A 13,014-nucleotide genomic window follows, 5' to 3' on the forward strand; every position below is an offset into this window, starting at 1 on the left:
ACCTTACGTGCTCCCACTCAGATCACTGGGGTGTGAAAGACTTCAGTGGGTGACCGCCTAGGGCCATAGTTAATGGTAATGCTTTTCATTTTCAAAGCAGTTTTTTTCCCTTTTCTAGACACATGTTATAATTAATATTATGACAGTCTCTAGAGATACAGAATTAATATTATGACAGTCTCTAGAGATACAGAATTAATATTATGACAGTCTCTAGAGATACAGAAAAGAATTTTTGGTGTTGGTTTAACAAAGCATATGAACAGGACTGCTGTGCACAGGAAGTTAAGTGTGTCCAGGTGTTTACTAACCCTAGGGAAAAGCATAAAGCTATGTGATATTTTTCTGATGAAGAGCAGAATCTCCACCTTGCTGAGGATGGGTATTTTAAAGGAGAAGGATGCTCCCCATGGGGAGCAGAGTCATGAAAGCTATATCTAGAGCTTAGGGCTGCCAGTCCTCCTCCCGAGCCACCGCACTTGCCTTGGTACAGTTCAGAGTGACACAGGGCTCCTCGCTGAGTTTGCTGCGGCCGTGCATGGTGGCACCAGCAGAGTTTTTTGTCTTGGGCATACATGGCGTGCATATTCAGCACGTGCTGGAAGCAATTCACTGAGCAGCATATTGTTTTCACCCTCAGCAGCTCAGTTGGCTGTCAGGGTTGCTCTGCTGTGGGGTATTTTGGATATGTCAGTAAATATCTTCCCTCCAACGGTGCCAGGTGTTTCCACGCACAGCAGCTCCCACAACCACTCTGTAAAGGTTTTGTGGCGAGGGGCTGCCCGGAGCGCAGTTCTTGCTGGCTGTTGTGGGTGGATTGCTCCTGACCCCTGGTGAGCCACTGCACAGCTGCCGAGGGAAGTATAAAATGACAGCCATCCTTGAGCCATCACTGCAGGATCCTTCTGAATCTTTATTTCAGCTCCCATATTAACGACCCATCCCACTGTAGGATGGTCTTGGTCCATCAGACTTCAGGCTAGAAGCCAAGCTCACTAGTTAGCTGAGTTGCTTTTCTTCTGACCCATTGAGAATTTATGCCAACAAGGTGTCAGGGGCTTTTCTGTACAGACCTGGTGGTTTGAATCTTTTGGGATCTTGCCCTCAGGATTTTGTGTCCCTGCAGGCAGGTTCAGGGTCAGTTTCCAGCACCTTTCTGTCATCACAGTCCTCTGAATTCTGAACCTCTGAACCTCCTCCTTCTGAACCTCCTCTGAATTACACACCAGTTTGTGTACGTGTCCCATGCCATCCCACCGCTGTGCTTGGGTAACAGCTTCACATGAGTGATTTAATCAGGTGTTCTTGAGAAGACTCATTCAAAAGTCTCTCTGGCACCTCCATTTTTCCAGCTGGTTGAGTTTTTGTAAATAGTGGCTATGTAAAACTGTCTTATCCAGTAATTAAGGGCTGTTGCTTCATCTTGCTCATCTGCTTCTGCCCTACCAGGTCATATGAGAGGGGATGTCCTCTCCTCAGCCATGTGGCAGCAGACTGGCTGTGTGGCCTGAGACTGAGCTTGGGGAGAGGCATATGCAAAAGTTTTTGCGGTATCAAGGGAAGCTTTGTAGAGTATACAAAGAATGGTGCAGAACTGATATTTCTGCTGGACTGCTGTAGTGGTTGCACTGCATTCAGTAATCTGTGTTTTTATAGGTCTGATGTGCTCCCCAGGGATGATTATGTTAAAACTCTAGCTGTTGTAATGGTGTCGTGGTTTAACCCCAGCCGGCAACTAAGCTCCACCCAGCCACTCGCTCACTCCCCGCTCGCCAGTGGGACGGGGGAGAGAATTGAAAGGGTAAAAGTAAGAAAACTCGTGGGTTGAGATAATGACAGTTTAATAGGTAAAGCAAAAGCCGCACATGCAAGCAAAGCAAAACAAGGAATTCACTCACTGCTTCCCATCGGCAGGCAGGTGTTCAGCCATCTCCAGGAAAGCAGGGCTCCATCATGCGTAATGCTTACTTGGGAAAACAAATGCTATCGCTCTGAATGTCCCCCCTTTCCTTCTTCTTCCCCCAGCTTTCTGTGCTGAGCATGACGCCATATGGTGTGGGATAGCCCTTTGGTCACTTGGGGTCAGCTGTCCCAGCTGTGTCCCCTCCCAGCTCCTTGTGCACCCCCAGCCTCCTCGCTGGTGGGGTGGGGTGAGAGGCAGAAAAGGCCTTGACTCTGTGTGAGCACTGCTCAGCAATAACAAAAACATCCCTGTGTTATCAACACTGTTGTCAGCACAAATCCAAAACATAGCCTCATACTAGCTACTATGAAGAAAATCAACTCTATTCCAGCCAAAACCAGCACAAATGGGAACAGGTTTGCTCACCTTTTTTTTTTAATCAAGAATATCCAATCTATTAAGCATTAATTTGTCTCCTTTGTGGTGAGAAAAGTATGTGACTTGAGAATGCCATAAATGTTGGAGTATGATTTGTAGCCTTGCTTTCAGGTGGGGTACCAGGGGCACCCCGAAGCAAACACTGCTGGGGCCTGAGGTGCCCTGTGGTCACCACCACAAGATCATGCTCCATCACCTTTAATCACTGCAGACTTCAAGCTCACACATTCTCCTTGGATGAACAGAGTGCGTCTTTATTACTCTGTGAGGACTTTAAATAATTCATTACTGCAGAAAGCAAAGGGAAGAGCGATGCTGTTTGTGCCATACTCTAATTGCTGAATGCACGGTGACCTTTCAAACGAGGCCCCACAGTTAATCACGATTCTCTTCTAGTGCAACCGTTGGTGAATCCATCTGTTTCTCCATCTGCTGCAGGGGGATGAGGGTGCCAGTTCCCCCCATGATATTGCAAACATCCCACCTGCGGGGAAGGAGGTTTCTCTGAAACAAAACTGCAGCCAGGTATGAAACAGCAACAATTGTCCCCAAGGTGAGAAGCATGGTGAATGTTTTAAAGGGGAAGAGCTGACTGTAAGTCCCGTTCACCAGGGAGCAGGCTGGGTAGCAGATGACAGGGGGGATGCCCAGGGCAGGCTCCCCCGCCAGCAGCCTCAGGAGGAGCCCAACCAAAAAGCCAGCAGCTGAGCCGTAGGTGTTGGTGCTGGGAACGAAGAGGGCACAGCAGAGCTGGGGGAAGAGCAGGGTGTACACCAGCTCCCCGCTGAGGAACCAGAGGTCATAGACAGAGCTGGAGTAAAAAGCCAGACCGGCAGCCCCGGCCCCAAACACCAGCATGGAGGTCCTCATGGCCCATAAGACCTCCATCTCCGTCGCCTGTAAAACAGAGATTGTCACATTACAGACATGGTGTTTACTGGCGGGGTGACCAGCACTGCCCTGCCCTGAGCTGGTTCTCACCAAGCCCTCGCTGCTTTCAGGCAATGCTTGCCACCAGCAGCTGCCCAGGGCAGGCACCCCTGGAGATGCAGCTGCCCTCTGTAATTTTAAGGGTCACGGTTTCATGCTGTTTCCATTAATATCCTAGTCCAAATTTTATACCAGTCATTTTGCAAAGAGCAAAGCTCACCAGTGTGGGTATTTGTATCCCTACCAAGGATATGAACACCCCTGACCTATGTTTGAAGCTCTGGCTCCAGAACTGAGTTCAGCAGCTGAAGAACAGACACCTCTAATCACACACCACACACACTGTATTTGAAATAGTCTTGAAACAAAAACATCTTTCCTGACACCAAAACTACTGAATGCTGTAACCAAGTACCTTTTTCCTCAGGATTTTCCTGTAGATATTGTGAGCGAACATGGAGCTGGCGGAGAGAAGAGCTGAATCTGCAGAAGACATTGCAGCAGCAGCGATGGCTCCCAAACCAGCAATGGAGATGTATGCTGGGCAGAGATAGTGTAAAACAAGTGGCAGTATCATTGCCGATTCCCCTCTCTCGAGTGGACTCGGAAGACCGTAGCTTGTCTGGTTCCAGTCTTTAAAACAGAACAAGGAAAAATCACAACAAATCCTTCATTGACATTTCTGCTGTCTCTGAAGCTGCCTTTCCGCAGGTACCAGTCACAGCAGGGCTAAGGACTGAGACCCACTCGGTATTTTAGGACTTGGATGAATTTTTTGGATTCTCTTATGATCTCCTGTGATTCCCCTTAGCATGCTGCAGCTCTCACTAGGTCAAAGATTTTCCTTTTCCCCAGTAGCACCTATAGAAATAGCTGTGCTTCATGTGTTTCCAGAACTGAGACAGTTAAAGGTCAACCTTCTAGACCCTGCTCGTGAGGAGAGGGGAATTTTGCTCTGATGCACCTAGTGACAGATGAATTAATGAGTTCAATTGATTAAATGTTCAGTGACTTGGCTGCTCTTTAACCGTTGCTCACAGGACTGATCCCCTGGGCAGGGGCTGTGAGTTTACAGGACTGACCTTCTTGATTCCTTCAAGCAGGTTTTCTTCAGAACCTTATTAACAATCTGTAGTAATATTGCTAGGTCTTACATGCAGAAGGCATTAACAGAAGCAAGCGTAAGATTTCTTGGAAAATAGGATTATACAGGGTTTTACAGGGGCTGCCTTCATCTTTTCTCAACACAACGTCCATGAAAAGCTAATTCATCATAATGAAATAGCTTTAAACAGGTCTTGGGACTGTTTAAATGTCTCTAGGTAGTTGTGCACTGAACCTCAGAGGGCTCCACATTTCTGTTACAGAACACCTAGCTTGGTGGCGAGGGCTACGCTTTTAGGTACACAGGAGTAGGTAATTTGAAGCCTAAATCAGGACTTCTTTGGATCCCGTTTTAATCACCTTTGACAAAAACATGTTCATTATTCAGAGACAAACAATTAGTTTTACCTGTTGATGCTGCAACTGCACCAATGAGCACAGAGGGGATGGCCATTGAAAAGCACCCAAGTCCAGAGAGGTAGGATATGAGCCTTGCCTGTCCTGGCGAGGCAGCGGAGAGCACTCTTTGGAAGTAAGTTTGCCACGGGATACTCCCAAGCACCTGAAACATTCAGATGTTGCCAGTGGTACCCACCAGGCTGCTGGCAGCTGTAGGACATCATCCATCCATTCAGATGGATGATAAGCTTTACTGTGATAAAACTCTCATTTCAAATGCATAAATGTTGCCCAGCTTTAACTATTGAGGATGATATTTCTGATGGTTGAGGGTGTCCTTTTTCTTTGTTTTCATTGTGATGGAATTGAAATTTTGATCAAAACCAGTTAATGGTTTGGCAGACTGAGAAAGCTGAAAAATAGGTTGCTTGGCATAGTGAAACAGGCACAGAGGAAGGAAAAGAGAAGTTTTTCAGGAATGCAATTTTGTAAAAAATCTACCCAAACTTAGCTACAGTATAATCTAAAATTAAAAATAGAATAACCATTTTCACTTTCTTAGCAGACAAATTTAATCAGATAGATAGATAAAATCTGAAGATTCTGTCCTCACCAAACAAACTCAAGCTTCGGTGTGTCCCTCTTACCAGTCTAGCAAGAACACAACAACCTCCTGTAATCTTTGCTATACTGGTAGCTCAAAGTTCAGTTGTGTAGCGGAGCCAATGGCACCATGTTTGCTCATGACCTGCAGCCATGCCATTTTAATATTTTTTTTCAAATAGAGGGAATTTTATGTAATTATGTTAAAAGCACACTATTGAGGCTGCAAGACCAACCTCTCAAAAGGTAGGAAATGCCTCATTTAGGTGCCAGCAGTAGAACTAGTTGCCTAGATGGTCTTACTCAAGAGGTACATTCCTTCACATGGGTGAAGGATGGAGTCTCCCTACTGCTTCTTTCCATCCCACAGCTGAGCTCTGGATCTCCCCAGTCCATTCCGTGTGCTGCAGAGTGGTTGAGAGAAGGTTTTACACATCATCCTGTCCCTGCCAGCTGTGCAACTTAAGGCTCCTGGCTGGAAGAACCCACAAGTTTTACATACAAAAAGTCCCCCCACAATCCCTTCTCACAACCACCTGTTGAAGAAATACTCCATACCAGGTAGAAGAAGTCATCCAGCCACCTTCCAAGATACCGTTTTTCTATCTTCCCAATCCAAGGGTCTTGGTGAGATTGATGAGTTGCAGTGTAATAAATACTTTCTGTTGCAGAATTCACCAGGGCAAAGGGGATACAGACCCACTAGGATAGAAATGGAAATAGTGAACCATTTCCCCAGGGTCTTTGTTCTTGGAGAATCTATTCAGATATTGAAATTAAGGTAGATGTAGAACATAAAGTTACATAAGATTAAACCCAGACAAAGAGTCTTCCTTTATCCCCCTTCCTTACACTAAATCTACATGTTTCTCGTTCATGGCATCATCAAGAACATAAGTCAGTAACTGAGGTCAACTGGTGCCTTCAGCAGATAGATCTCTCTCCTTCCAGCCAAGATTGTTCAGGACAGGTTCTGCAGACTTTACTTGTGAGCAGTGTGTTCACCCAGCGAGGCCGATAGCTTATGTGAGCACTGTCTGAAATGCATAAGGACTGTAAGACGTTTCAGGATACCTGTTCTGAAGAGGAACTGTAGGGCAAGGGCCAGTATTGGTGGAGCTATTTTTGGTCTGAGATATACTGAAAAGAAGAGCAGGACTTTTTCCCTTAGTTAGGAAAGTGGGAACAAAGAAATGCACAAGACTTACCAGGCTGAGGGTAATGAAAACCAGCTGGGTGACATCTGTGTATGCAACAGAGTAGAGGCCTCCCAGTAGAGTGTAGAGTATGACAGTGCATGCTGAGACGATGATAGCCAAAGAACCTCCAATATCCAAGATGACCCTCATTGTTGCTCCTGCAGACAAGGACAGTGGTCAAGTATTTTAAGACAGTTTTTATACATGCAGAATACAGAATAAATAAGGATATGTTGTTCCCTTGATGCCAGCACACTGTGCTGTATGAGAAGCCCACAGTCTACAGAGAGTGGGCAGAGTGAGGACCCAGGAGAGCCCATGTTCCCTTTCTGCTCTTGCTGCTACCTTGCTGCATGGTCTTTGCCAAGGCACTTTGACTTTTTACATCTGGTCTCCCACAGGCAAGAGGAAGGTACTAACTCATATTGCCAGACCTCTCTATTATAATATCATGAATATATACTACTGTCATTTGTTTTAAACCTAAAACCATATTTTCCAGAAATGAGAAATGCTTGTGTTCTGCTCACAAAAGGAGACATGAAGCACAGCTTTCCATAGCTTAGTCCAACACAATTCCCAAACGTGTATTATACTCTGATAGTTGTGCCGCATGACATTTAACAAATGTAACAGCAAAGTAAATATTTACCCAGGGATGCTAGGATAGCTGCAAACCAGAACACCTCTCCTAGCAGTGGTGGAATGAAGAGTAAGCTTCCCATCACGTTCCCGTAAGTTTCTTGAAGGGGATCCATCACTGTCACATAATTCTTGGATCTCATTGGATTTACAAAGAAGAAACCACCTATCAGAAGTGATGACATTTTGGTAGAACTTTGCATGTATTATATTCCAGGAAAAAAACGTAAAAGTTTGGTATTTGGGTATCAGACCTATATAGTGCGTGTGGAATTCGTACATAATGGACCCTAGAGAATGATGCAGCCAACCAGACACTGGGGCCTCAATTCACCTGCCTAAGTATGGGGTTTCATCCATTTCAGAGGTTCCAAGTTATAAAGGACATCTGCTTCCAGCTGGCAGATACGACCCACCACTTTTGGCAGACCTGGAGTGGCTTTCTGGAGTGGCTACTGGAGGCCAGGTGGGACCCCCTAGGGCACCCTAAATGGCATAAGATACCTGTGTGACTGTAACTTAGTTCAGAGGACACCCACATACAATCTCCTCTCCATCTCCAATGACCTACCAACCTGAGACAGAATAGTTTTCGGAAATGCTTCCTGTGGAAAGTGTCAGTAGGCAGAGTGAGGCATTGAAGACTCATATTTAGCTAAAAAAAGAGACAAACTTTTGTCCTTGACCATATGATGCAACATGTCGATATACATTCCTTTTCTGGTTACATTTTCATTTTGGTGGCTTCATTGTCTCTTCCCAGAACTATATTGTTTTAATCTGCACATTGAGCTGAGTCCCACCCACCATCATCTAAATATTAGACTTCAGATGTACAGCCGTCTCATTAAAACCAAAGAATACGTATTGTGCCTAAGCCTGAAGCCAACAGGACTGCTTGTCTGGGCGCTGCTGACCTGAGTAAAGATTGCAGGATCAGACCTGCACTTCTCAATTTCATTAGTAAGAATTACTCACATAAGAAATGCTGGCAGTATATTTCCAAGCCTGATTCATATTCACGTCAGTTGGACTCCTCTCTCTCACTTGAGAATAAAGGTTATTGTTCTTTTAGAAATTCCTGTGCAAGGTCTGCACAGGTCTCCTTGCTTTAATCATCCTGTGTCCCTAGAGAGTTATGGTATAACTCAGTGTGGGCTGGAAGAAACTTTGGTCTTGGCAAGACAGGTGAACCTCAGCATGAGTCCAATAATTCTTGGAGTTAGAAATGGCATCTTAGGCATAGGACACTGCAAACTCAGCTTAGTTTCAACAAAATAAATAATAGTGACCAGCTGTAAAGTGGAATAAGCTGGATGCACGACAAATTCATCCTGAGATGAGACTACTCAGAAGAATGCATTTTTAGTGGAAAAAACAAGATAGTATTATTTCACCACACAGAAATTTCAAAGAAAAAATTAAAATGATACCAATACTCTCAATAGTCTGTGAATAAGAGACTGTGACAGAAAAGCAATATGCACATAGCCACATGCTTCTAAAGTTCTCAGATAAGATTTTTGTCCTATAAATTGCTCCAAGCAGGCAAAACTCTACACTAGGTCCAAGCTACCCCATTTCTTATGTTTGAGTTTGGAGGATAGCATTATAAATGCTTATTCTGGATCTATGGGAGATTGAAGAAACAAAATCACCTTTAAAATGTACTCTATACTCTGTTATGCATCTTAATATACTCATATGACTTTTTTTTTAAAGCTTATGTGTCCTGATTACGTGAATTATTTACCAATAACAAGGGACAAGGCGAATCCCACAGGTGCCTGGACCCACAGTAGTCCCTTTGAAGGCAGGTAGACAATTTCAGCTGTGCCATTGATATATGCTCCTCCAACCCAGGTGGCTGTAAACATGGAAGATGGAAAGGTAAGAATTGTGATACATATTCTCGACTAGTCTTGTAGAACACTCTGAGAGCTTGTAAACCTTTTTCTCATACAAATATTTAATCATGCTTCTATTTTCTTTACAAAAAGTTTGCTCCCACAGTGAGACATGCTGCTGAGTACAGGTAACAGTATTAGAATCTCACCCTAAATAATTTGCCAGGTTCAAGAATGAATATTTATGTGTGCATGGAAAAGCTCAATGTTTAAACATCTAGAGGCAATTTGAATATAATCATTTTTAATTTCGTTTTTCTCAGTGAAAGACTTTTGTTAGAGCAAACAGAATTGCCTTTTTTATTCTGCCAAGTCTAATATAGACCATCCTTCATGAGCATCACTTACACAGTCTAAGAAAACAGACATTAGGAAAAAAAAATGCAAGCAGACATTGCTGTCAGAATACAAACCTACAACATGGACTTAAGTGTCTTAGCCAGGCAAATACCACTCGGGGAAGCCTTGACAAAAAATGATGCCAGGCAGCAAGGGGAGAAAAGGGACGCGGAGGGCAGCGGTCAGTGGAGAAACATTTTCTCTTTAGGAGAGAGGCCAGTGCTCGCCATGAGTAGCAATTTATTCCACACAGAACTGGATTGTTCCAGAGGTAAAATTCTTCTGTTATGCTGGATAACAGAAACTGGTTCAAGATTAAGACCACAGTCCTCCTTAATGAAAACTGTCGTATTCTTCAGTCACTCTTAAATTAAACTCTTTAACTCTTAACTAAACTCTTAAATTAATCTCTTTAATTTAAAAGAATCTACATAAACATTACGTTCTGCTTAGTGTGAAGAGGTTTGGAAGAATCCATCCCAAAATGATTCATGAAACCATACTCCTTTAAAGCCACACTTAGGTAAAATCTGCCCTGACATTAAAGGAGTTCACCTGCTTTGAAAGAAAAGTCCCCCAGATCCATGTAATGCATGTGTTTTAAGAAGAATTTATAAAAGTCCTTTAAGAAAACTTACCTGTTGCAGTAAACAATCCAATGAAAACATTTACATTCCTGCCTCCAACTATGGCCATTTCAGTTGGGTTTCTGTTCTGCTGGTCCTTTTTGCTTTTCCAAGAAGCCCAGATTCCAGTAGCTAAAGTTAACATAAAAAACCCAATCAAAGATACTAAGCCTGGTATATTTAGAGCCATATTCTGTTGCCTAATTTAGATCATCGAGAGGAATAATGGCTTGATGATAATATTCTTTGATTGAGTCCACAATCAGAAAAAAATAGAAAAAAATCAGAAAAAATAGTGCCGCCTTGCAAAGAAACTGCTAAGTATTAGTTTGCTGTATTTTGTGAGGAAAGATGCCATACGAAAGAGAGCCATAAACCCAAAAGTCTTCAGAACTGGATGGAAAGTCTTTGGAGGACTACTAGCAATTCTTCAGTCTTCCCCCTTCTTTAGAAGATATCCAATCTTATTTTTGTGGGGCGCAGAGATTAAGAGGGTAGGAATTAGTGTTGATAAGAGCAATGGAGCACTAATGTGAGGGAAAATACCAGCTCGGCTTAAAGGAGGGGAAATGTTATATTTTGTCTGTTATGCAATGGTATGAAAATAATCCAGATTTCTCTAGGTTGTAGGCACAAGGCTAATGCAGAAGATAGGGCTAAGAATTTGTCTGTTTAAAGTTGACTGAACTAAACCCACAATAATCATCAAAATAAACCTAGGAAACAGTAAAAGAAGATTTACCACCGACCAGCCGAAGGAGATCCATGCTGATATTCAAAGCAAGCGCATCATCATTTCACTGCAGGGAACAGGCAGGAGAGCAAGGTGGTGTTAGACCCTGCAAAAAAACTACAGGAAAGACACAGACTTTTTAAAACTACTTTGTGAAGCTCCCTTTAAACTGACATAATTCCAAGAAAAACTCATATATGCGTTAAGGAATTAAGTCAGTTATGTTTATTATAGAGTTGCCATGCTGATATCTTTTTAGTTGCCCTGTGAATGTTTTTCATCTGTCCAGGTATGACTCTTCATAACCAATTCTATGTAAAAACTGCCCTATTTAGGGCATTTGTTTGGCTTTCCTGGATACTCGCGTTCATCTGTGGAGCAGGTAACTCCTTTCCACATGGAAATCACAGATTTCTTCTTCACAGATGCGCTCTGAGCAGGAGTTTGAAAGCCCAAATCTTTAGGAAGGTTTTCTGCAGTGTGCCATCTCCTGCAGCCAGCCAGGAGTAACTGTGCGTGGAAATGACAGTGGCACAGGTTAAGCACGTCCCATGGGCAGGACGTGGTAGGAACACACGGGCACATGGGCGATGGCTGTGGGAAGAAGCGGGGAGAAGTGCAGGAACCCCCTCTCTGTACAGGGGAGAATAAGGGTTTCAGTAAGTTATGCAGTGATCTGGTGGGAAGACTCTATCAGAAGGGTTTAAAAAAAAGTGGAAATTAAAAAAGATGAAAAAGCCTGACAAACAGATGATTATTTATCCTGCCTTAGGACAAATATTCGTTTATATTTATAATCCAGTGCTATTTTGACTGAGTAAGGGGTTTTAACTTTGACCCAATTGTTTATGTACAAAAAGGGACGCTGTGCATTTTAAAGGTACATTTTCTGGGTGGTAATTAGAAACACTCCCTTCCACCTTAAATGTACCTGCTACAAAGTCATAGAAACTGCAGCTGTCGGTGGCAACGGAGCCATTGGTTTCTCTGGGTTGCCTTCCTTGCTCAAAATGGGATATTTCAAAAACTTTTAAAATGTTGTTTATACACAGGCACACACTAAGCTTTTTTCTATGAACAAATGTTTTGCAACATATTTCCTAGGCATGAACAGAAACGGGTTGAAGGTGCATGTGGCTGAAGGTGCACGCAGCCGGGTCTCAGCCCGCTCTGTAGCCAGGCACTCCTGGGACGAAATACCTGGCGTTGCGTCCTTCATGTAGGGATCAACTAAATTCAACACATCCAAAGCAAGATTTGAATTTGTTCTTTGACATCTGCAGAGAACGTCTGTAAAAAAAAACAGTAAAAAGCAGCAGGCATAAAAATCTGCAGGAAAACTTCAGTTAATTACCCAGAGGGATGGAGGGCAGACGTGGTAGGACAAAATGTAAGGGAAAATGTTAAATGGTGGAATGAAGGGGACTTAGAGAAAAAGTATGTGTAAAGTAGTTCATCTGAAGCTGGAGTGTTTTTGATGATGTACAGTACATGGAAGAAGGATTGTAAAAGCATGAAGTTATATCAAGAAGACCAATTCCACACTGAATCTGTTGTGCTCTTTTGCCACTAGATGGCTAATGCATCTATTTTACCAAAAAAAAGAAATCTCACTAAAGGAGAGATGTTTGAGGTGGGTTTCACCTCTCTGCTCATGATGGACGGCTGCATCTTCAGGTGCCAGCTGCTGCGCCACTCACTTCAAGCTCCCTGTGTAACCCGTGGGGAGAAATATGCAATTTTAGGAGGTGATTCACTGACCTATTTTGGGTCCTGTGGGGCAGGATAGGGCGAGGGCAGATCTCAGTCTGCTGGACTCAGGGCTGCTTTTAAGAGCCGTGTTGCTGTACCCAGTAGATGTTTCAGGGCTTGATTCGGATGCTCACATAGCGATGGCTGGCGCCACCTGAGATGCTCTAAAGCCTCTGAGATGGCCACATGGGCAAGCAGATGTTACAGAGTCCCTGTGGGAGACACATGCCCTTCTGGGGCAGCAGCCAGGATATTCTGCCATATGTCCAATGGTACTGAGTACCTACCTTGGGGGTTACTCAGCTGAGCTCTTCCTCTCTCCTTATCACTTGACCTTGATGGAACAAACTCTGACATGGGTGGTTGATAAAAATAGAGTTCATGGAGAAAGTGAGCAGTGCTGTGTACCAGGGAAGTTTTCTATCTATGGTGGAAATGA

The 13,014-nt window shown here is 43.6% G+C and overlaps 1 protein-coding gene across 1 annotated transcript; it reads right to left on the minus strand.

Moving 5' to 3' along the window:
- Nucleotides 1-2,716: 2,716 nt before the first annotated feature.
- On the minus strand, nucleotides 2,717-10,280 carry LOC309587086 (high affinity choline transporter 1-like; the record flags this gene model as incomplete). Its single annotated transcript, XM_082304966.1, has 8 exons — nucleotides 2,717-3,238; nucleotides 3,687-3,904; nucleotides 4,784-4,937; nucleotides 5,936-6,079; nucleotides 6,586-6,734; nucleotides 7,229-7,384; nucleotides 8,972-9,085; nucleotides 10,103-10,280. The coding sequence occupies 8 exons, from the start codon at nucleotides 10,278-10,280 to the stop codon at nucleotides 2,717-2,719; spliced, it is 1,635 nt and encodes a 544-aa protein (XP_082161092.1).
- Nucleotides 10,281-13,014: the final 2,734 nt, after the last annotated feature.

The sequence above is a fragment of the Platalea leucorodia genome, assembly GCF_965183815.1.
Source record: "Platalea leucorodia genome assembly, chromosome: 2".
Classification (NCBI taxonomy): Eukaryota; Metazoa; Chordata; class Aves; order Pelecaniformes; family Threskiornithidae; genus Platalea; species Platalea leucorodia.